Source organism: Lactuca saligna, chromosome 2 (assembly GCF_052625555.1).
Source record: "Lactuca saligna cultivar CGN05327 chromosome 2, ASM5262555v1, whole genome shotgun sequence".
Classification (NCBI taxonomy): domain Eukaryota; kingdom Viridiplantae; phylum Streptophyta; class Magnoliopsida; order Asterales; family Asteraceae; genus Lactuca; species Lactuca saligna.
The window spans coordinates 182,007,601-182,034,037 of NC_136418.1; the positions used below are offsets into that span (position 1 = coordinate 182,007,601).

At 37.2% G+C, this 26,437-nt stretch overlaps 1 protein-coding gene, 1 long non-coding RNA gene and 1 pseudogene across 2 annotated transcripts; all 3 read left to right on the forward strand.

The window, feature by feature from the left end:
• The first annotated feature begins 2,209 nt into the window (after nt 1-2,209).
• On the forward strand, nt 2,210-3,864 carry LOC145028426 (uncharacterized). Its single transcript, XR_013675996.1, has 2 exons — nt 2,210-2,460; nt 2,958-3,864. It is a non-coding gene; the product is annotated as an uncharacterized LOC145028426 (long non-coding RNA).
• Nucleotides 3,865-19,578: 15,714 nt separating this feature from the next.
• Nucleotides 19,579-21,389, forward strand: LOC145028427 (uncharacterized). Its single transcript, XM_078977113.1, has 3 exons — nt 19,579-20,331; nt 20,567-20,839; nt 20,920-21,389. The coding sequence occupies exons 1-3, from the start codon at nt 19,768-19,770 to the stop codon at nt 21,184-21,186; spliced, it is 1,104 nt and encodes a 367-aa protein (XP_078833239.1). The 5' UTR covers nt 19,579-19,767; the 3' UTR covers nt 21,187-21,389.
• A 2,343-nt stretch (nt 21,390-23,732) lies between these two features.
• On the forward strand, nt 23,733-23,847 carry LOC145033034 (5S ribosomal RNA; annotated as a pseudogene).
• Nucleotides 23,848-26,437: the final 2,590 nt, after the last annotated feature.

Genomic DNA, 26,437 nt, shown 5'->3' on the forward strand with positions numbered 1-26,437 from the left:
CAGATGGAACATCAAAATGGGCTTGGTTACTTGATCCATCTGGGGTATGTATTGTCTCATTGTTAAGAACTCATATTGACAGTCTGATCCTTCCTCATAGTGATGATATCTAGACATGGAACCCATTGGTACCTAGGAAAATAAATGTTCTAGCTTAGTGAACCTGTCATGGTAAATTGCCATCCATAAACAATCTGTTTAAACTTGGTATCAATTCTACTAACTTGTACATATTGTGTAATGGAGTCCCAAAAACAGAAGACCACATCTTTACGGGATGCCCGATATCAAGAGAATCTTGGTTACAAGTGTGCAAATGGTGGCGATTATTGGATTCCCCTCTCAACTCTTCTCAGGATTTGCTAGAACGTAAAACAAGGCTTGACGGTCATCAAAGGTTGGTAATGATTCATGAAGCCATAATGTTGGTGATTATGTGGATGATTTGGAGATATAGAAATGCTAAGGCTCATTCTCCAAGTCCAAAGGTGTTGGCATATAAGGTACAAACTCTTTCGCATTTATGGATCAATGCTCGAAAACATAAAGGACAATATCTGAGATGGCGTGAATGGAGTTGTGATCCAATTCTAAAATGCTATAGCAGGCTTTCATTTTTAATTTTCTTAGTTTCTTTTGTATTTGTTTCATCTTTTATACTTCTCTATTTTGTACCTCCTAGTCCTCACTAGTTTTCTGTTTTAACATGATGCTTGATTGCCGTCCAAAAACAAGAGAAATTTTGTGAAATGACCAAAAAGGAGGGGTTATTTGAAGAAAATGACCAAAAATTAGTTGTTTTTGAAAAATGACAACGACTTCCGCAGAGAGGGCTTATGCAGAAGTTCTTTAGCTCTGAGGAACAAGAAAACTCTTTGAGGAAATGACGTGGCGGGCGAAAAAGACAAAAAAAATTATAAAATTTTAATTTCGCAGAGGGTTTATCGTTCCACAGAGATGCCCTCCGAGGATATGTTATTCAAAGGTACTCCTCTGAGGAATTGTTCTTCGTTAAAATATGGCATATGTTGACTAAATCGTTGAAGAAGTATGCTTAGAAACATAGTTTTATAGTTTAAATAGTTATTTTGAATCAATAATATGTACTAAATGTTGATACATCGTTAGATTTAGAAGAAAACAAATACCATAATCATTATTGGGTCATGTTTTAGCAAAAAAATTCTTCAAAGGAGTACCTCTGAAGAACAGATCTGCAGAGGGTATCTCTGTGGAACGATACACCATCTGCAGAATTAAAATTATATATATACTAGTTTATAACCCGTGAGAACTACGGTTATAAAATTAATTAAACTTTCATAGTAAAAACTTAAAATTATTAATTAATTATTTCAAATAATTTATTTTAAATAAAATTACTAATTAAGAGATTTTTTTAGTTATATATAAAATTATAATCGTTGATTTAAATAAATATATGAAATTATATCATCTTATCATATATATTAATTTTATTTTATTTTTTATTCTAATGTTATTAATTTAATGTAATTAGAATATGAAATTTAAAATTTGAAATTTGAAATGAAGAATCAATTATTAATTTAATGCAATTAGAGTGGAGAATTTAAAATTTATAATGGTAAATTAATAGATTAACATGTAGCATGATAAGTGACATATATTATTAATGATGATTACTAATATTATGATACTTGTAAATAGAAAAATAAACTTATATATATATATATATATATATATATATATATATATATATATATATATATATATATATATATATATATGGGAAAAGTGAATATACCCTTAAAGGTATATAAGCTTAGGTACCCAAACTCACTATAATTAGTTGTTTTGTTTGATATATTCATTATAATGTTATTAAACTTCAACCTTAAATTGATTTACTTTGAAGATTTTCGAAATTTCACTATTGTTTTCCTCTTATATTATTTATTTTTGCCAAACACCTATTAGACTATGTATATTAGAGTTTAAAATGAAAATTATGTAAGAGTAAAATAAATGTGAAATTTATAAAAATCTTAGAAGTAAATCAAGTTAGAAGTTGAATTATAAGAACATTAGGTAATTACAATGTACACATATGATACAAAACAACATAGTATTGTGAGTTTGAGTACCTAAACTTATATACCCTTAATGGTATATTCACTTTTCCCTTAGATAAAGAACTTCCAACCTCTCAAAGTGGTGATCATTTTAGGACCCAAACTTTTAATTATTATTATTATTTTTTTTGGATCATTTCACAAATTTATTCGATCAAGGAAAAAGCACAAACTCCGAAGCAATCTACATCTCTTATATAGGTGCCGTTAGATCTCTGTGTCGACACTTTATATAGGTGCAGTTAGTTCTTTGTATCGACACTCCCACTAACCTAGTTTTCACTTTTCATCTTCTTTGAGCAAGGACGCCGACACTTTTCTTCCCACCGGGAAATCGCCGTTCACGGTATGTCTATCAACGGACTAGATCTGCTCACACAGTCTTGTTTTTTTTGTTTGTTTATGTTTCTGTTTCGCTGTTTGCCTCCGACTCGATTACTATCAATGCAGGGTTAACAAATAGATTAGATCTGTGTAGATCTAAGAATATGACAACAAATGAGGCAGTGATTAACCCTTAAGACTGAAGTGATACCAGCAAAATGCTAACAACCCTAAATCGCACGTACTCTAAGTTATTTCTGTATGCGGCTTCATTTCATTTCAGCCCGACTATATTTCTGAGTGAACCCGGTTTCACTTACAACACCACTGCAACAGTTTAGCTATTCAATATATAGAATATACCACAATTAGTTTAGGTTTTCAACACTAGTAGCACTTTACCAGAACACTGGTAGTAATTGTGTTAATCAATATATGTTAATCGTTGTACCTGCCGATTATATTCTTTTTTATTTTATGTTAGATTAATTATATTGTGACAAGTTGAATATTTGACAGCTCTACTCCCTTCATCGACCTCTTAAATGGCGAAAATGACCACAACACTGAACGACTTTGGGGAACGTACAAGGAGGTGTTTTATCAAACATACCCATCATGTTCTTGCCCAAAGAGCATTCTACACATGGCAATGAAGATGACAAGTCATAGCAATCTACACAAACTTTGTCCTGATCGATGAAAATCTTTTAGTGATTAACTCCCAGGAACCCTTTCTTATGCTATAAACCTCAACTTGCAGCCACTCTTTTACAACAGTACCTAAATAGGCTGCTAATATCGGGTCCGATGGTTCGAGAAGGCTTGTAAGCTTAACAACTTTGTAATCATTAATTTTGGTTTCAAACCGGGTAACATATTTTTTGATCGAATAATGATCATGTGAGGACTCACATGTAATATTTTGGTTTGATACCAAAACTGATGATTGCAAAGTTGTTAACCTTGCAAACTTTCTCGAACCATCACTCCAACATGGACCCGACATTAGCAGACTATTTAGGCATAAAGGGTGGCTGCAAGTTGAGCTTTATAGCACGAGAAAGGGTTCTTGGGAGTAAATCATTGGAAGATTTCCATTGAACCTTGCAAGGATTTACTATTAAGATGAATTTGTGTAGACGAGCATGATGGTTCATTGGCCTGGTTATACTTTGATTTGGAGTTGGAGTGAGAATTCAGATCTATTTGTTTTTTCTGTTCGTATGATATTATGTTGTCATTTTTGCCTACTTATTTTGTCTTTTGTTTTAACTATTGTTGCTTTATAGTTTATTTTCAACTTTAGCCCAATAACATTGTAGTCTAACTAAACTGTTCAAATGTTAAGCCCAAATTGCGTCAATTTACTTGTAAAATATCAATACAGCAGACTAGCATAGGTTAGCCTTTTCAATTTCTTTTATTTAACATATTAACATGTAATAGTTATTGTTCATATAAAAGTCAAGAATAAGATGATCTTGGAAATGGTTTCATTACTCCTATATCGTCGTTGTTTAATCACTTTATTATTATTTTATTATTATTATAATATTATCTATTCATGTTTATTGAAATTATTTTTATATATTTTTAAGTATTAAAATTTAAAATTACCATTATGTCCCAATCAAAAAGTGTGCATATATTATTTTAAAGCATATATTGAAAAACATGTGGTTGGACAAGTTTTTTATACTATCAAAAAGAGTGGGATATTATCAAAATGAATATCGTTTATTTTTTATATAAACTTGTGCGATGTCCATGTTTCGTATTGGATTATGTTATAACCTGCGGAAACCACTGTCCGTATGATTAAAGTTTTTATATAGCCAAAAAAAAAACTATAAACAATAGAAAAGTTGTAGTTTAGCAAAAACCAAAATGATAGAAACAAACATGTTAAAAGATATTGGGTGTGTTCAGCAAAACTAGCGGGTAGCTTGTAGCTTATAGCGTTTCGTTAAACGCTACGTGAAGTAGTATTTGGATTTGGAGCGTTTTGAATAAACTAAACGCTAGAAGCTTGTAGTGCCAAACGAGATTTTTTTGTTTTAAACGGAGCGTTTTGTCAAACGATAGAAGTTAGAAGCTCTCAAACGCTCCAAAACGCTATGTGCCGAACACGCTCATTATTGCAGTTGTTGGGGTTAAAAAAAACAATTAGTAACAACCTCAAAGTATATTGTTATTTTCATAGATTTTTCAACTTTAATAATTGGTCAAATAGCAACATACTTTGATTTTATGTACAAAAGGTAATAAAAATGTAACTTTTCTATCAAAATAGCATGTTATAAAATGTAATTAATTGAAAAGTACAATGATATATTAGGGTATCTATAAAAGTAGGATGATATAATTCATAAAAATACAACATCATTATTTAGAAAAAAAAAAAAAAAAGTTGAAACAAAAAGAAATTGTGAAAGTAAAATATTTGGAATATAAACGAACAAAAAATGAAAAAAAAAACAACAACAAATGAAAGTTTGTTGTTATTCTTTGGATGTTAGCAAAAGTAATTGATTTAAACAATTATAAAAAAAGGTTTATTTCGAAAAAAAAAAAACAATTATAAAAAGGGTATAATGGAAATTACTCTTGCATGGCTCTTTGTTCGGTTTAAAATGTTACTAAAAAAAAGTTAACATATCCCTTTTCAACATACAAAAAGAAAACATAACACAGATACACATTTAAAAAATTACATTTTTACCCTTTCAAGAAAAAACTTCTTATTTAAAATCTATCCATTTAATAGTGAATAAAAGATCTATAAAAATAGACATTTAAAACAGGAATAAATAACATGATGTTTCATAGTTGCAAGACACAAATCACCAGTTATAGCAATGTACTTTCAAAGTACATTGCTATAAATGGTATAAATGGATTATTATTATTAATTTACAAATTACCCTTTGAAAATAGGATAATACTTAATTTTAAAAAAAATGTTAGTGTGTTTAAAAATAAAGCTTTAAATTCTTATGGTTATGTACTTTGAAAGTACATTGTTATAGATAGTATAAATAGATTTTTATTATAAAGTACAATTTACCTTTTTAAAGAAAATAGATATTTGATTTAAAAAAATTTATTTGAAATGGTCCATGAAAATTAGTTTTTTACATAGCATAATGCTATATTTGTACAATAAAAGAAAATAGGCTGCTATTTAATGCATTCGTACCGCTTAAATGATGTTATATCTGTCACACATGAGGTTTCATAGTTGTAACACATAAATCACTTTAAAGTACATTACTATATTAGGGTAGAGAAAAAAATGAAAAAGAAAATCTACTTTATTTAAACAGAACATATAAATAGCATGAGAAAAACAGCTTTACCCTTTTATTTAAATTCTGATTTTTATGAATCTACACCGCTATTTTATGCATATTGTAATACAATGGTAGTATCTGGTGGCTTATATGAACCTACCGATTTCAAAATTAGAGAAGATTACATGCTAATTTCTCGTGAAATACATTGAATTGATTTCAACATAACTGCCCAACAGGTCGCCACTTTTCTATCTCCCAGACTCCCACCACGCCAAAATTACAAAAAAAAACTCCCAAATATCAAGGGGAATAAAAGTCGTATCTTCAATTTTTCATTAACAATTGCAGAGTTAATGGACAAAATATCATGAGAACCACCGAATTCTATGTGACAAATGCCATCTCCACTTAGCTAAACAAACAGGAAGAATTTTTGCTCATAAAAGAAATTTGACAACTTTAAGCCATAAAGTTTTTTTTATTTAATTATTATTATTATTATTATTATTATTATTATTATTGGCAAAACAAATCACTTTGCCAAATTACTCTCATGCGAAAAAGGGAGAGTTTTGAAAAACATGACTTTACTCATTTATCCCTCCATGGACTCTTTGATCCATATTTCAACCACATGAAATAAAGAAAAACCAAAATTAAAAAAGTTAATAGAGAGAGATTACAAATAAAGGAGGTTTTTTTTTCAATGGATACACTTTAAAACCAAAGGGTTAAATGCCAAAAATAGCAAGGTACTTTAAATTGTTTGCTATAGATTTGTATGTTCATGGTTTTCATTATTCGGGGACCACATAAAACAAAACTAAAGGTTGTCTCCATTAGAACCAATAGATGAAACAGTGCTTACATCTGTGAGATGCTTTGACATTTTTGACAGAATTTAGTGATTTCAAACTTACAGTTCTCTACTTCATGATACATGCAAACAAAAAAGGAAATTTGGATTTTTTACAAGTTTTAATAAATTGAGCTTGATTGGTATATCTATCGGTTTATAGCAGCGTACTTTCATTTCTTCAACATTATTTGCATTTATTGGACACATTTTCCTTGATACTCAAAAAGAGTTTAGAGCATTCTTGAACCTACATAGAGAAACATTGTACTCAAAAAATGAAATTGAATTCCCTTTTTTATAACAACTATAAAAGTTGTCCCTGTTAATCACAAAACCACTCAACATCAATAGAATCTAAAAGGATGTGCGTAAGTACAGTAAATAGCAATGTACTTTTAAAATAGAAGTAGATAAGAATGAAATTTCATACGTACATCACACACACATCAGACACAACACATATACATGTCATATAGACATTAATATTTTGTTACTAATTCTATTTTATCCGAAAGTACAATGCTAATATCTGCACATTACACACGTATTTACTTTTTTTCCTCAATTAATTGACATAATGTTGTCATGATAGCTTGACATGTCCAACTGTCGAACACTCATTCACAGGAATTTGATGATAGCACTTAGCCAATGCAGAACAACACTAACAATTTGTGTTTTACGGCATGGTTTTTAGAATGTAGTTTGTATATACCATTTAAATGGATTATCTTTAATAATTAAAACCAATATGCATCCTATTTAATAAAGAGAAGAAATAGGGGAATGCAAAGTAAACAAAACCCAAAATCTGTTATAAAAGAAAAAGAGAAGTCGTATAGGAGGAGAGATTACATATTAAACAAAACTAACCTTGAAGCTTCTTAACAATGATTGAGTGAAACGGATTTGAAATGTGTAATCGAAGATTGGATGCAAAGTGGTATAGGAAACAGTAAATGAACGCAGTCTTGAATGTAGTCCTGAATTATATGATGAGATTATGAGAGAATAATATGTTAGTTATATTTAGATAAAATACGTTAAAAAGGGAACTGATAACAACATGTAGGAGATAATTACGTATAGTAAATGAGGATTTCAATTGATTTATAGGGTAGTAAATATTATTTATTCACATTCCATTTAAAAAAGTATTGCAGGAAATAAACCAATTTCGTATTTGACAAACAAACTTTCATTTTTTTTTCTCAGATTTAACCGATTTTGCATATTTATTATAGAAAGGAAATGAAGGGCATTTTGGGAAATTCAGTTTAGTAAAAGTCGAAGAAAAAATCAATTTCCGCGGGGGGGGGGGGGGGGGGGTGTAACATCCCAAAATACGACTCAAAATTTTTTCGTTTTAACACTATTAAAAATCATATACTGAAAGTTATCTCATAAAAACCATACATCAATATCTCAAACCAAAAACAAGTATCATGATAAAAACTCTATCGAATCACATCTAAGGAAAAACTAAACAGTCTCCCAGGAATAAAAACTGAAGCTGTGGTGTGTGCGATGCCATCATCCCGAGCTCTTCCCTTTGTTTGCGAAGTACCTGAAACCAAAATTGAAAACTGTAAGCACGAAGCTTAGTGAGCACCCCCAAACTACCACATACCATACAAACATATAAATAACTATTGGGCCTTGCCCACTGCATCGGACCGAAGTCCGGAACTAACTGCATCAGACCGAAGTCCGGAACTGTCTGGGGCCTTGCCCCCTGCATCGGACCAAAGTCCGGAACTAACTGAACATAGCATAGCATAAAACATATCAACTAGCATAAACACATATACTGCATACTGCATCGGGCCGCAACCCAGAACAAATAATGCATAAATCCTGTCCGAGCCACGAAGGCATAAGACATACTAACTACTGCACCGGATGAAGTCCGGAAACTGCTGCTAACTAAACGGGCCAGCATTGTGGCCGTAGACCCGTTCCTACTAGAAGGAAACTCACCTCGTAATCTGGTTGCTGAATGAATTGCTCGATAAACTGTCTGCTGCTGCTCCAGTATCTCCCCGTCTACAATTTCCATAAGTACACTCAATCAAATACTGATAACTATACTGAGGGTAAAATGACTATTTTACCCTTGGTCAAAGTCAACCTCTTGTCAAAGTCAACATACAGTTGACCTGACTCGCCGAGTTGGCCGCCAACTCGTCGAGTCCTTACTCTCAATTCTCGATTCTACTCGATACTACTCGTCGAGTTTGGCGTAGACTCGACGAGTTCCTCTTCGATACCAACACTTAGTCAATCTGCATCCAACTCGCCGAGTTGTATGAACAACTCGTCGAGTTCTCCTTCAACATATGAACACTCCGACTGTGACTCGCCGAGTTGTATGAACAACTCGTTGAGTCTGTTCTTGAGGTATGAAGATTGCCTTGGACTCGCCGAGTCCCTCCATGAATGATTCTGATCTCCGACTCACTGAGTCCACCTATAAATCACTGGTTCCACTCGGCATAATACATGAAAGGGGATAAATCGGGGACTCGCGACTCGACTCGCCGAGTCCGAAGAACGACTCGCCGAGTCGGTTGCATGCAACTTCTATACAGTTGATTCTGCTCAAAACCAATGCATACAACTTATAGATCTGGGTTCTTAAGGCTTGGTTATCACGTAAAGTTTCCAACTTTACGTGTACATATGCATAAAAAGGAATTAAAAGGCTTAGCAAGGACTAAAAGAGTAGATCTAGGGTTTATACACGAATTAGGCTCATAAAGGTGGTAGATCTGAGCTTTTGAAGCTCAAACCTAGCTAGATCCACTGGCTATTCAATTCAATATGATCTCTCCACTACAATCAAGCTAGGAAGTGGATAAAAATGGCCTAAATGGGATTTCTAATGGAAGATCAACATAGAAACAGAAGAGATTCGGATTATACCTCAATGAACTCTGGATTGGACTCTAGATCCTTGCTCTTCACCTTCCCCTTTAGTCCTTCCTTCTTTCTTTTCTCCAAACATCAAAAGATACACAAGATATGCTCAAAATGCTCAAATAATGGCTAGGGTTTGCTAAATGACGTTCTGAGGGTGAAGGAGGTGAGTTTGGGGCTCATAACATGGTTTAAATAAGGTGCAAAACCCGTGGATCTAAGGTTACTTCCAGACTGGCGGACTCGCCGAGTCCCAAATATGGACTCGTCCAGTCGCCTACTTACACGTGCTTGAAAACCCATCCCTACTCGACGATTCGGGCTACTGACTCGTCGAGTCCCTCTTGAAACTCGAAAAAAATACAAATATTTAAATAACATACCAAAATTGGGGCGTTACAACTCTTCCCCACTTGTCTCAGACTTCGTCCTCAAAGTCTGCTGCTGCTGCATCTGGAAACAACTCTGGGTAGTGCTCCCTCATCTGCTCCTCTGTCTCCCACGTCCACTCCGACCCCTTCCGGTGCTGCCACTGCACCTTCACTAACCGGACCACCTTGTTCATCAAGGTCTTTGTCTTCCGGTCCAGAATCACGACCGGTCTCTCAATATAATTCAGGCTGCTATCAACCTGAATGTCCTCTAAGGTTACAACCGCTGACTCATCCACTAAACACTTCCATAACTGGGAAACATGGAAGGTGTTGATCTGGCTGAGCTTTGCCGGAAGATCCAACCGATAAGCGACCCGACCCACCCGGGCCAAGACCCTAAAAGGACCGATGAACCTGGGGCCCATCTTGCCCCTCTTCCGAAACCTGATGACACCCTTCCAGGGTGATACCTTTAGGAGGACCATGTCGCCCACCTGAAGCTCCAAGTCTGAACGCCTCCTGTCGGTGTAACTCTTCTGCCGACTCTGCGCAGTCTGCAGTCTACTATGAACCTACTGAATCAACTCTATCATCTTGAGCACCACTTCGATGCTCCCAATGACACGCTGACCGACCTCACCCCAAAAAATCGGGGTCCTGAACTTCCTCCCATAGAGCATCTCGAAGGGAGGGCGGTCAATACTCGCATGATAACTGTTGTTATACGGAAATTCTGCTAACGGAAGATACGTATCCCAACTACCATCGAAATCTAGGACACATGCCCGGAGCATGTCCTCAAGAGTCTGAATCGTCCTCTCGCTCTGCCCGTCTGTCTGAGGGTGGAAAGCGGTGCTGAAATGGAGACAAGTACCCATCTCGTCATGAAACCGCTTCTAGAATCTGGAAGTAAAACGGACATCTCGGTCTGACCACTAATACAATTACTCCATGCCGTGCCACAACCTCTCGCACATAGATATCACCTACTTACACGTGCTCGAAAACCCGTTCCCACTCGACGAGTCGGGCTACTGGCTCGTCGAGTCCCTCTTGAAACTCGAAAAAAAAAATATAAACATTTAAATAGCATACCAAAATTGGGGCGTTACAGGGGGCTTGGAGAATGCCACGTGTCAAAAATCTACTTATTTATTAGATTAGGGTGTGTGTGTGTGTATATATATATATATATATATATATATATATATATATATATATATATATATATCAAATGAGAACCACCACAGGTTAAGAACCATAAGAACCATTTATTTTAGCTTAAAATCGATAATATGTCTATCTGTTGGATAAAGTGTCTAAGTCCATAACTATATTTGAGATGTACTTGAGCCGACTCGGCATGGTTCATTTGGGTTACACTTCACCCGAACAATTTAGGGATAATCTTTTGAGAATAGTAGGTTTATGATTTATTAATATATTATAAGTTCTAATATATTAATATGAAATCATATTATTTAATAAGTATTGATCTAGAATTAATTTGGTGACCAAAAATGTGACTAATTAAATATGGGCTCTTGTATTTATATAATGTGGGCTATTGCTTATTTAGAATGGGCTAGGCTTGCATAGAAAGTCCATGGATAGTCTATGGAGCTTTAACCCATGGATCTCATGGAAATGAAAGTTCATTGGTATTAGTGTTTACATGAATGTAACCCTAATTCACCACACTATATAAAGGGGTCCTTGGCACTTGAAATGGCACTAGTTTGTGTGAGAACTAAAGGATGGCCGATTTCTAGAAGTGTGTTACTATTCTCTCAAGCTTCCTAAGTTTGTGGTGATTTGTGAATTCCATTGAGGCATCCACATTATTGGTGCTAGGCTCTCAAACTCCAAGCAATCAACCAGTACTAAAAGGTATGCAATTCTACTAGTGTTTTATGATTCAAGTACCTAATAACATGCTAGTTAGGATGTAACCCTTGGAAAATTATTATTTGCACGTATCTTAGAGAAAACATAGATCCAAGGTTTCTAAGGTTGCATGTACACCATAGGAGTGTTAGAATACTCAAAACCCATCAGTGGTATCAGAGCCTAGACTTGTTTTCTTGATACTTGATGCAAACTTGTTGGAAAAACTCAAAAATATGCTATCTTCTGAGTGAACTCGCCGAGTCCATGTGTTAATTCATCCTCCTCGTCGAGTACGTTCATGCACTCGACGAGTAGGAGGCCCTGAATGCATATTTTCGACTTTTGCTGCTGGAAATGGACTAGAAACATTACCCTAAATTGTTTTGGTCTTATAAAACTTGTTTTAGATGGTGTAATGATTATGCTAATCCATTTACAATGGCTATTATCAAAATTTCAAGTTTTGTATGCTTTATTTATGATTCTTGAAATTGTTGATATGAATGTTCATACACTTATGAGTTTAGAAGATCATAGGAATTATTTGCAAAAAGTTTGTTAGTTTAATTCTTAATCTTGATGTGTTTTAATGGAATCCATAATTTGTCCTCAAGTTATGGATTACCAAAAGTCATTCTTTTAAAGTTCATTAATAAACACATAAGTTACATGAAAATGAAGAGTCTTCATTTTAATAAATCATTAACTCATAAGTTATGAAGTTGAAAAGTTTTGAAAGTCACAAAACTTGGCCTCAAGTTTTGGAACATGTAAAGTCTCACACATTTTAGAAAACTTTAGTTCCAACCCCTAGAATTTTAAAAGTTAAAATTCAACCCTTATACTTTATAATATTATAATTATATATATATATATATATATATATATATATATATGTGTGTGTGTGTGTGTGTGTGTATAAGAACAAGTCGTTTTACCGTTAGTAGGCCTCATTCACGAAGCCAGTCTATAAGGGGGTTATAAGGTTGTTGCCTATAAAATGGTAGCTTAATGGTTGTCCACTCTCACCCACCGCTTCCTTGACTATTGGAGGGTCGTTAGCCGAATGGGTAGGACAATGACTTTAATCCTCATTAAAAGTATGATGATTGTAAAGTAACTAAATGTTTTTAAAAATTCCCAATCTTAGTTACTTTAGGAAAATGCGAATAAGGTGCTAACCCATGAAATTACACTTTGCACTTTACTTAAGTCGTTAGTGGAGCGTGTGTGGTTAACCGACACACTAACCTGGACTTAAAAAGGTAGGAAAAGGGTGGTTTAAGGTTTATCATAGATCGGTGGAGCGCGTGTGGTTAACCGGCACATCGATTAGGTGATAAACATTAAGAGACCAAGTAATTTGCATGGTTACTTCACACATTGTTTTGTGATCCTCAGCATCCCAGTCACAAAACTTAAATGGCACACTCGAGATTGAAACATGCCATTGAAAAGTTCAATGAATCTCAAAGAATCTAGGAGTTTCAAAACCAATTAAAACCTAACAATTTATTTCGTTTTTCATGGTGGAAATTGGTGAATCGTCATTCACCTACCTTCAAATATTTTATAGCTTGAATTACGGCATCCCTCTTCCGAGTTATAAAATATTGTGTTGGGTCCTAGCCTTAATATTACATTTGTGTGTCTTATTATAACTATCTTTATATCTAATCTAAACTTGTCTTTCCTTTTTAGATGTCTTCCAACAATGCTGCTTCTGGCTCAAACCCTACCGGCTCCTTTTCTATCATGAACCTTTGTGGGAGAGTCATCTTCGATGGTTCAAACTTTATGGATTGGATCTGGAGCATCAGGATGGTCACTCATTACGAGGACAATGAATATGTCCTCAACAAGGAGCTTAAGGAACTTGATGAGTCGTCTGCTACTCCTGAGGAGATCGCTGAATTCCGGACTCATGAGAGAGATGCCACCAAAGCAGCATGTATCATGTTGGCCACGATGACAGTCGAGCTCCAAAAGTCCTATGAGGACTATTACCCTTTTGAGATGCACCAGGATTTGATGGACCGCTACCATCAAAGTGCTCGTCAAGAGAGGTATGATATCATCTCCTCCATGATAACAACCCGAATGAAGGATGGTGAACCCATCACGGGCCACTTACAGAAAATGCAAAGGTATGTGAACCGTTTGCTGAAGCTAAATGTGAACTTCCCCCAGGAGTTAGCAATTGACATCATTTTTCACTCCTTACCTTCTTGTTTTGATCCATTCCGAATGACATACCACATGAACAAGGAGGAAGTTACACTCAGCAAACTTCAAGGACTCTTGAAGACCGTCGAAAGTGGTCTTAAGGGTAAATCGGTTGTTACCACTCCTACTCCTACCGCGACCCCTGTCTTGGCAATCGAACAAGGCAAAGAAAAGAAGAGGAAGAGCCCTTCGAAGGGTACCAAGGGAAAGTCCCTTGATGGCTCCTCTTCAAGTGGAACCAAGAAAGGTTCTGTCACTCCTTCTACCAACCCTAAAGAGGCTGAATGCTTCTATTGCCACGAAAAGTCGCACTGGAAGCGAAACTGCCCAAAGTACCTGCAAGATGTTAAGGATAGGAAAGTGAAACTCAACCATGCAGGTATTTACACTATATTGTCTAATAACTCACCCCATTCTAATTCTTGGGTCCTTGATACAGGTTGTGGTATTCATATATGTTCTGATTGTAGGGACTAAGAAGAAGTGAGAATGTGGAGCATGGGAAGATAAACTTAATCATGGGGAATAGAAAGCTTCACCTTGCCTTAGTAACTGCTTTTACTAAATTAAGACATTATTTTGAAACACACACTATACATGTGAAAACTAATTATCCTATAAAGAATGTCATGAGAAAACCAGAAATGTCAAGAAGGATGGAAAAATGGTCGGTGAAGTTAAGTAAGTTCGATATCAGATATGAACCAAGATCCACCATAAAATCAAAAGCATTAGCAAACTTTATGGCTGACTTTAGTGATGACCTACAAAACGAAGTGGACATGGAAGCCAAGCAAATCCTAGAAGATAAACAATTGGGAAAATGACACTGTTCACAGATGGAGCTTCAAATAAAAAAGGAATAGGGCTAGGGATCATACTAAAATCACCAAAGGGGGACATCCTACCCCAGACAGTTAGTTATGAATTCAACACTACCAATAACGAAGCTGAATATGAAGCTCTCATCACAGGACTGCAATTAGCTAAGTATTTTCAAATCAGGGATCTTCAGGTATTTGTTGATTCTATATTACTGACTAATCACTTCAATGGATCTTACGCAGTGAGATGTGAAAGATTAGCACTATATCTGGAAATCCTAAAAAATTAGCCTATGATTTTGAAAACTTTAGCCTAACCCAAGTTTCTAGAGAAGAAAAAACAGAAGCAGACACATTAGCTAACTTAGGATCCTCCCTAAGGATCCCACCATAAATGAAGGTCCATACCTTAGATACTTGGAAGATCCTGAAGCTGCTGAAGTCCTGAAGAAGATACATGAAAGAGACTGTGGCAATCACATTGGGGCAAATCCTTATGCTCCAAGATATTAAGAACATGATACTACCGGCCAACCATGAATAGAGACTCTTTCCTACATGCTCAAAGGTGTGACGCTTGCCAAAGACATAACAACATTCTATATCAACCAACAAAACCTCTACATCTTGTTATCTCTCCATAGGCATTCATGAAATGGGGATGTATATAGTGGGAAAATTACCAATAGCTCCAGAGGGAAAAGTCTTCATGCTGGTGATGAGTGATTATTTCTCAAATTGGATCAAAGCTGAAGCCTTCGCTCAGGTAAGAGACAAAGAGGTAGTCTCGTTTATTAAACATAATATCTTGACCAAGTTCGGGATCCCGACCAAAATCATATGCGACAATGGATCCTAATTCATAAGCAATAGGACAAAAGACTTTTGCACAAGTTGGGGAATCAAAAGGATAATGTCCACTTCTGGTCATCCCCAAGCTAATGGTCAAGCAGAATCCAACAATAAAATCATAATAAACAACTTAAAGAAAAGGTTGGATAAGAAGTAAGGAAGATGGGCAGAAGAGCTTCCTTTTGTCTTATGGGCAGATAGGACTACTTCCAAAATAGCCACAGGTCAACCTCCCTACTCCCTGGTGTTTGGGACAGAAGCGATGATCCCTACAGAAGTAGTGATCCCGACGACAAGATATTTGCTCCAAAATCAAGAAAACAATGACATGATCCTTGCCCAAGATCTTGACGCTGTTGACGAACTCAGAGATCTTGCCAAAATACGCATTGCTGCCCATCAACAAAGGATCACCAAGGATTACAATAAGAACACAAAAATCAGAAGGTTTCGGATAAGAGACTTGGTATTAAGGAAAACATTCCAAAACACCAAGCATCCCAGTGCAGGTAAATTAGCTACTAAATGGGAAGGACCATATCTTATAGATGTTGAAGTAAGAAAAGGAGCATATTGGCTAGCAACACTCGAATGAGACGTTCTGCCAAGATCCCGGAATGCTATACATCTCAAAGCATACTACATGTAAGTAGGGTCGATTAATCCTCAACAAAACCAAGGTACACATGTTCCTTACCTTGAACTTTTCATCGTTACTTACTTTCTCCTCGATTACACTACTAACTTAAGCATCGGAGGGACGTTAGCTAGACTAACGCCCACCCCCAGCTAACGTTTGCTATGCTCGTAATTTTTGCATACGAACTCCGTTTTTGGAAACTCGTAATTTTTTCATACAAACTTCGTTTTTGATGTTTTTTTATATCCATGGTTTTGTAAATACGTGTACTATTTATTTAGTGTATCATCTGTACATAATAATACTTATTACATATATCTATTTCAATCATATGTATCAAAATCAGTTATGTATAATGAAAAATGTTTATTCGTCAACGATCTACATCCATCGAAGACTTGAATGATATTCTGTATGCATTTCTAAGTATAAAACTTTATTTGCATTAAAATGAGTGGAATATGTTACAATAGGTTTATTACATTGTGTTAATAATAATTGTTATCGACGAACATTGACCTAATTTTTATGGTTGTCACAAAAACACACTCAAAGTGACAACATTGTTGGTTGTTTGTGCAAGAACTAGTACAAGGATTTAGGAAATAAATCAATTTGTTCGTCATTTTTTTATAAATATTTTTGAGTTTTTCTAGTTTGTGAAACTTATGGAATAGGTAAGTCTAACATTTTTGTGAATAAGTCCATATGGTAGAGAACTACAAATCGTGATTTGTTTTTTTGTTTCTATCTGTTGGCAAAAGATTATGGAGTGCAGTTGCTAACAATTTTGAGAAATATGTATAGTTTTTTTTTCTTTATATTTTTGGTGAAGGGTACAATACATATCAGTTACGGGATCAAACCAGAATATGCCATACATACAGATCAAATCATGATTATACTTTTTACATCTGAAACCAGAATCGGTGATTACAACGTTACAATCCTTTGTAGACCACTTACCGGACCATATATTAGCAGTTTATTTAGTTACTACTTTTAAGAATGGCAACAAGTTAAGACTTATATCATAAGAAATGGTTCATGGGGCTCAAATCACTCAAAAGTTTTTTATTTATTGAAAATGAAGTTTTTGTAGATAGCAATGACGGGCAACTTCATTATCTTGGTTTAGAGTTCTAAGATTTAGAAAGATGTTTGCCTAAGAATATGACCAATATGTTTGATAAAAGACTTTCATTGAGGTTCTCCATAGTCATTGTGTGATGTGGTATGTCTACTCCACACCATAACTGCACCTTAAAGAGGTGATATTTATTCTAGTCATGTCACGACCATTACATGCCACGTTTCCATGATGCCTTTAATATAGTGGGTATACCATATGGTCCAACCCAAAAAAGTGATAATCATTATATATTTTTCATATCGATTTTTGTAAAATAGTCATACATACCCAACCCATTTATAAACCAATCCAAGCCCTACACCTATACTCCTACACCACACCCCCACTTTACCCATACACTAATCTGATTGTACATATATAGGGATCATTTATATAATTATATAAATTAATAAGTAAGGACAATTTTACTCCAATGGCGTTGACTGACGGTAATCTAGTTACTGAGGAGTAAAATTCCACATATGAGATCCATAGTTCAAATCTTTGCACACCCAAATATTACTGGTAGTCTACGGTTGACCTCCTACGTCGGTCCTCGAAAAGGTTGACATGAGTCGCTTAAATGATATAGTTTACCATTTTTATATGCATGTAACAAAGACCTTAGTTAACTTATTTTTCGAGCTTTTTTAAGTTGTTATGTTTGGTAAGCTAAAGAAAATAGTTTATAAGCTAGCTTTTTAAAAAGCTACTTAGAGTAACTTTTTATGAGTTTTTTTAAAAATTTTCTAACTATACCCATTAATTAATTATAGAAAAACTTCCTTTTAAATTTCTTTTTATGTCATTTTATATCTTTCAAGTTTTACCAAAAGTTATTTTTTATTGGTTAGTTTTTTATTTAACATCAAACTTTTCATCTAATACACCAAACATAACCTTATCATTATTATTATAATCACACACAAACACACAATAAAATCCAGTGATTCAAAATTTCATACACAAACCCACCCACAAACATTTTAAAGCACTGCTAACATTGGAATGTGTCAAAGCTATGCTAAGAGTTTCGTCCGTAGGGGGCTCAAAGTCCCCTTGAATAGAGAGATGAATTCAAATTCTAAAAGTTAGGACCATTATTTATTCGTTTGCATTTTTACGACCTTCAAGAAAAGAGATTTGTTGTACATGATTGTATTCTAACGTTTTGGTGCTTGATTTCTAGTTATCATTCCATAAATATGTACTCATTTATGTAATGTCCACCTAGTAGTTATAATTTTTTTCCCAAATTTTGTTCCTTAATAGTATGAACTACTACTTCTTATCATGTAATATAAGTTTAAGTTACTCAACTATTTAAATATACCAAGATGCAAACATGAACAAAAAGTCCAGACTCGAACCAATACAAAAAAAAAAACCAAAACGAAACTCTTCTAAAATTAGTCCGAAACGAAAAAAACAACTAAAAAATGACCACAAAAATAAGGCCCGCGATTGGTCCAAAAAAAAAAAGAAACAATTAATCTGAGTCAGGTCTCAAAAAGGACTGGACCATTCAGAGACTACCCGAGACCGAATCAAGACCGACCGAGACCTATCTAAAAAAAGAACGGAAACCAAAATTTATATACATATAAATTGTGTTAATGACATTTTTTTAATCACACCTTACCCTATTTTTTCTCTTATTTCTTTTATTAAAATTTTAGTAATTTTGTAAATCATCATTTTAGTGATAATCACACATTTTTTCAAAATTAAAAAAAAAAAAAAAAACGAACCGAAGAAGATGCATTCAAAGATTGCGAGATCGGAACTGATTCTAAAAAGACTGGATAGAAAAAAGACCAGCTCGAGACTGCTTGAAACCGATCCAAAAATATACTGGACCGTTTCGAGAGCGATTCCAAGAAAAACGAACTGATCCCAAACCATTCCGAGGACCTTCTCCGTCCTAACACAAAAATAATAAGGAGATTGTGCTCCTGGAAGGCGTATGAGAAGTTTGTTATACTGCTTTTTAGGGCGAAAGGTAAAGGGCCCAAAATTCTTGATGAGTTCGAAAACTTGAAGCCCAAAACAATGTCCTGAACTCTTGACCCGATCAATTCCTATTCGGATCCAGTAAAAGTCACATCACAGAGGTGCACAGTAACAGTCAGACAGTCCTGCTCAACCCCTTCCTCTCTGAAACCAGGCTTGCATAATATATAAGCTACCAGACATCTCCGTTGACGAGTTAAGCAAGGTCAAGCAATCGATCAACCAATTTTGATTTGATCTGTTATATAATTGCTTTGATCTCTTCCGAGTTTGTGCTCCTGTGAATCTAATTTTTACCGATATGTCAAAACCCTCATCCTCTAAAGTAATCCTCCTTAGGTATCTTCATCATCGCCATTCAAAGGCCTTGTCGCTACCCAGACCCCCAATTTCATCGACTCCCATTTCTCAAATCATCTCTCGGAACCCTAAACTAAACCCATGGATTCCATCCTGTCGCTTACCCAGCTTATTGCCCTCTTCAGTTTCGAAAATTTCCCAAAATCCATCTCATAAACTATCCGTGGAAACCAATTTGACCAGGAATTTCCTTGGGTTCAGGTACATCTCCACTGGGAGTTCGAATCTAGGTGGTAAATTGGATATGAATTTGTTGAAGAGTAAGATTAAAGAACCCGGTGCAGCAGTTAAGAATGCGTTTTCGAGGTATAAGCAAGCTGTTGGATTGCAGATGGAGGCGTTTTGGAGGAGGAACAGCATGGTTTTGTGGGGTGCTGGTGGGGTTTTGGTGTGTATTTTGCTTTGGAGGATTATGTTTGGGATCGCAAATACTTTTATTGGGTTATCCGAGGGTATGGCCAAGTATGGTTTTCTTGCTCTTTCCTCAGCTATCGTCGCATTTACTGTGAGTTTCATCTTTTGATTCGATTAATGTTCATGTTATTGATTGCTGATAGTATTGGATACAATGAGGCTTTAGTAGGCTCTCTTTTATTACCAAGTTTACAGACTGTAGGAGGTGTTTTGACAGACATTTCATCTGTGACATGATGATGACTCTGATCATATTTTAGTTTCATTCATCTGTTATTGCATTTTGGTTTCCATCATGGATTAACCGGATTTTATGATATGTTAAGGGGTTGTATCTGCGATCAAGATTCACTATAAATCCTGACAAAGTTTATAGAATGGCAATGAGAAAACTGAACACATCAGCTGACATTCTTGAGATCATGGGTGCTCCACTCACTGGAACGGATCTCAGAGCATATGTTATGTCAGGAGGCGGCGTCACACTAAAAAACTTCAAAGCAGCTCTCAGGAGCAAACGATGTTTTCTGATTTTTCCAATTCGAGGGGCAGAAATGAAAGGCTTAGTTAGTGTTGAAGTCAAGAACAAAAGTGGCCAGGTGGGTTGCTTTATTTTTTTTTTTTGTTGGTAAGGAAAAAAGAAAGGCATGTATTTGATATTTTTATTGTAATTGTTCAGTATGATATGAAGTTGCTATCGGTTGACATTCCAATGGCAACGGGACCCGATCAGCGTCTATACCTGATTGGGGATGAAGAAGAATACAGAGTCGGTGGGGGGTTGATATCCGAACTAAGAGACCCTGTTGTGAAAGCCATGGCAGCAGCCAAGGAGTTTGAAGCTCGTGACATTAAAGAGGACAAAGAAGATGCAGAAAGAGAACTTGAAGAGGCAGAAAGAAAACATCGGGAAGAAGTTGAAAAGATTCAAAGAGAGGCTTCATAGTTATCTTCGTCCTTTTTTTTTCATCACTACACATATTGATTGTTGTTTCTTTGTCTTAGTTTTAGAACGAGCTCTTCTGTTCCATTCTGTTGTGTTCATACCCTTGTAAAACCGGGAATCTAAATTGAAAGAATATGTCAGTATTTTGGGTTAGGGACACCAAAATGGGCAAAAATAAATTTGAATCAGATTTTGGCTCTCAACATTTGTTTGTTTGTGACAAACTCTGTTCTGATTTTCAACTTTCAAAAGTTTCGTTATCTCATTTTTATTCTGATTATTTGTTGTCAATTTATCAGTTTTTAATGGTAACATGGAGATATTATTATCATTTTTCTTAAGCTACCTTAACTATTGCTTAAGGTTTTAATTATAATGTACCCATTGATTGTTTTGTGACTTAATTGTGCAATTATTATTATTATTATTATTTTTATGAAACGTGATTTTTGACTTGCATTTAAATTTGTTGGAACTTTCACGAATAAAATAGGAGATATTAAGAAAATAGAGGTATTCCCCAGTTAAGGATCTCCATGTCCCAGCGGATTCCCAACAACTAGACTGTAACATCCGGACTTTTACCAGGTATCATGTAAATTGTATTTTGTTGAATTGTGAGGGAGATTCGGCGAGTTGGAGCTCAGACTCGCCGAGTAGAGATGCGGATTTGGACGATGGATCGCGCCTGGACTCGGCGAGTCCAGGATATGGACTCGGCGAGTCTGCGCTGTGTAATGAAACCCTAAATTCTCGGGTTTGAGACCTATTTAAAGGGCCTTATGGCCGTCATTTGTGCTCACCCAACCCTTAGAGAGAAACCCTTGAGTGCTTGAACGTTTTGAGAGAGAAAGGAGCATTTCTTGACCTTGTGGGTGTCATTTAGCAAAGAAGGAGAAGATTCTAGGCAAGAGGAATCAAAGGAGGTTGCTATTTCGTGGATTTGGAGCTTAGATCATCAATCTAGAGGTATGATTTCGGTTTATATTCCGTTTGGTGAAGTATTATGCGATCTAGGGTTTCTTATGGACATTTATGGGATGATTTGATGCCCAATGGTTCCCTCCTTGTGTTGAGGTTTTGGATCTGGATCCATAGAGGTCCAGAGAGCCTCACTCATCAAGCTTTATGTATGACAATGGAGTTTATGACCTTGTGTTGTAGTATTTGAGTCAAAAACATCATATATGGTCATATAGAGGTTGTATGTGCATCAAGATTGTAACTTTACGTGCTAAATGAGCTTGGAAGGACTGGATCTATGGGTTAATGGACAGGATCTGACCTTATGAGCAAGTTTGAGTCATTGCATGGCACGGACTCGCCGAGTCCGAAGAACAGACTCGGCGAGTAGTATGAATGTTGCCCGACCGCACAGTGAGTGGTCTTGCCGAGTTGGGGAGGGTTGACTCAGTGAGTCAGGGGGAAGTCAGAGTGGACAGGTGGACTGAGTCAAGCTGGACTCGCCGAGTTGTTCTTGAGACTCGGCGAGTTGAGTCGTGGTGGCCCCACAACTCATGCCAGGTGGAACTCGTCAAGTTAGGAGAATACTCGACGTGTCAAGGGAGGATTCCAGGGAAATTAGTGTATACGCTCAGACTCGCCGAGTCGCCATGGCGTACTTGCCGAGTCCGGTCAAAGTTGACCGTTGACCGTTGACCAGCGTTGACCTAAGTTGACTTGTTATAGTGTGGTCAACCTTAGTTGGGAAAGTGTTAATTAGAGATGTATTGTGCTATAGGAGGACCATAGCTCGGCAGATCGAGCGTTAGCGATTTCAGATTTACGACTTACCGAGACACGCGAGGTGAGTCTTCTCACTATACCTTACCTTGAGTAGGTAACCAGAGTTATGTGATAGAGTATTTGTATGCTATGTATGTTACGTGTTGTACTGCATTATTTCTATGTGATTTATGTGGTGCATGTTTATCAGAGCTAGAACCTGAGGGTTTACAGAGTTTGGGTGCACGGACCCACAGAGTTATAGCCTCGAGTGGCTAATATGTGTTATATGTGGTATTTTGGGGAACTCACTAAGCCTTGTGCTTACAGTGTTTGATGTTATTGTTTCAGGTACTAGTGACGACCGCGGGAAGGCGCCGGCTTGATCCGTACACACACACGCTCGGAGTTTTGACATTATGATCTTGGGATTTTGTATTGTCTTATTTGGATAATTAAAACGGTTGTTTTGATGAATATCGATGGAATTGTGTTTTATAAAAATTGAAAAATTTGTTTTGAATTTACGGTGTTACAAATTGGTATCAGAGCTAGGGCACGGGTCGATGTGTTCGACAGGGACGTCGAACCCTATAATGGGGGGGTGAAGGTGGGTTGCACCTGAACCCACATCGGCTGGGAAGGAGAACTAAGCATTCCTTATAAGGTGTGTGGATACCTTCCCTAACACAACGCGTTTTAAAGCCGTGAGGGCAGCAGATCCCATAAGAACTCTGCAGTTAAGCGTGCTCGGGCGGGAGTAGTACCGGGTGACCCCCTGGGAAGTCCTCGTGCCGAGTGGCCCAAAGCGGACAATATTGTGATACGTGCCAGAGGGGGGGCAGCAGATCCCATAAGAACTCTGCAGTTAAGCGTGCTCGGGCGAGAGTAGTACCGGGATGGGTGACCCCCTGGGAAGTCCTCGTGCCGAGTGGCCCAAAGCAGACAATATTGTGATACGTGCCAGAGGAGGATGTTACATAGACGCCCTAGCCTTGTCAAGGGGCACCTTCCACTACAGGACAAGGATAACGGCTCCAGGCGACAAGGAGCACATCCAGAGCATTATTGCCTGGACCAATCGTTGGACTTGACACAACGAGGAACACGACAACGGATCTTGTCAGGGCTGCAGTCCTTGTTCCTCGTACAGACCGTGGAGGATCCTCAGTATAAAAGGACTACTACTTCACCTTGAAGGGTAAGCTATCTCTCCCAATTCTCAACCCTCACTCTCGAATACACTACTAACTTGACCGTCGGAACATTTTCCCGGGACCTCCTCTCGGAAAATGGCTGACGAGTTTCTCTCTTTGTGGCCTCTCAGGTTTCTCTCTGACGAACTCAACCTTCACCATCCAGGTGGTCGGAGACCAGGTCGCATTATTTGGCGTCGTCCGATTGTGTGACAACAGATATGCAAACCTATTTTCCTCTTTAACCCACTAACAAATGACGAACGAAGCCGCTGGCGAGCCGTCGGAAACACCATAAAGCTCGATACAACCAATGATCTCGCTGGAGACGGCCAACACCCCGATAACAACACAAGCTCCGACGACTAGCGCGGTTTTTGAGACGCCATCATCCGGTGGCGGCTCTCACAGCGACTACACCTTTTGTCACAACCCATAATCATATACTAATACCCACTCTGAACAACACAAGCCCGCCATTGTTCCCCAACATCAGCGGACACAATCCATTCACTCCACCTCCTCTACAATCATTTTTTCCTAACACCGGCAGACCAAGTAATGCCGACTACAGTCTAATCCCGCCACCTATTCACGACACAAATGAGTCACAACAAATGAAACTCATAACACCACCGTTAACGGTGCAAGTCACTAACGGACTACCCCCGCTCATGCACACGTCCGCAACCCCGACGAATAACGCCGCTAGTGGCCCAGGTGTTGCTTTCCAAGCACAAAGCTACCCATCCTTAGTGACAGGAGCCATGCCGACACCGCCATTCACACCATACCAGCAACTCCCCATTCCCCACACGTTTTCCACCCCGTTCCAACCATAGAACTTCTATGGCCCAACACCACCAGACCTTGCAGCTTATAACAACATGCTGGTACAAACATTCCTGGCAATGCAACAACCAGGATACTATTTTGCTCAATGGACACCGAACCAAGATTGCCTCTCGCGCAGTGTCATATCACCGTTCGTGAACGAATTGCTGGAGTACGAGATTCCCAACATCGCCAAGCTACCTCACCTCAAAACATACGATAGCACCACAGACCCAGATAGCCACATCGACACATACGAGTGGACGATGACATATCTCAAGCTAGACGAACGCTTCCGGTGCACGTACTTCCCTACCACTCTAGACGGCAACTCAGGGACATGGTTCAAAACATTGCGTCCTGGTAGCATCTGCAACTTTAGCCAGCTGAAATACCTCTTTTTAATCAACCTCGTGCAGCTCCGTAAGTACAACGACAATTGTCACTCTATTATCGAGTGTAAGCAAAGGAAGGGGGAGACAGTCAATGATTACTTCACTAGGTTCACCAAAGCAACATTAGACGTGTCGGGACACGACAAAGGATTAATGTAACGCCCGCAGATCCAGACTAGTCAATTTAGAGGCAATAGGGGTCGAAAATGACTTTTCGACAAAAGATTATTTAGAATAAATAATCTTAACCAAGTTGTAGAGTATGTCACAAGGTTTCCGTACATATAAAGAACGCCGAAATCCGAGTTATAACGAAGAAGTTATGGCCCGCCGAAGTTTTACGGCAAAACCGGCACGGCACCGGGAGACGTAAATAGTGAATTTACGATAGAGCGAGATTTAGCCTTAGAAATCTAAAAAAAAGTTGTAGAATATGTTAAACTAAGAACGTCGATAAAAAGAACGCCCAAATCTGACTTCGTATGAGGAAGTTATGATTTTTCTAAGATTCGGCTTAGCAGTGCACGGCCCGAAACTCGAATTTTAGTTCGAGCGGTTTTTGGCTTACGTGACCTAAATGAGAGTTGAAGATCTCATTAATAGGAACTCAACGGTAAAAAGACAGACGAAAACGGAGTCCGTATGAAGGAGTTATGAATTCTTCGCGGTCATTTAACAGTCTAAACGCCTCCTACTGTTAAATTTGAGATCGGTCGAGAATTAGCCGACAGAGTCTAAACAAAAGTTGTAGATCTTGATTTTACCTACGCGTGGATATAAAGAACGTCGAAAACGGAGCTCGTATGCGAAAGTTATGATTTTTCTAAGTTTGAAGGCTGATACACGATAGGGGGTGACGTGGCACCACCAGAATTGGACACGTGGCACCACCAAAAGGCCACCACATGGACTGACTCGACGAGTCATGACTCAGACTCGACGAGTCCACCCAATTCCTCCCCTATAAATAGAGGTGCCGGGTTCCCTCATTCTTCACACCTTCAACCTTCTTCTTTCTCTCTCTAAACTCTCTCTCTAAGCCCCCTAACCCCCCTAAAGCCTAGGGTAACTCCCTAGCACGAGGCGGAAGCCCTGGAGCGC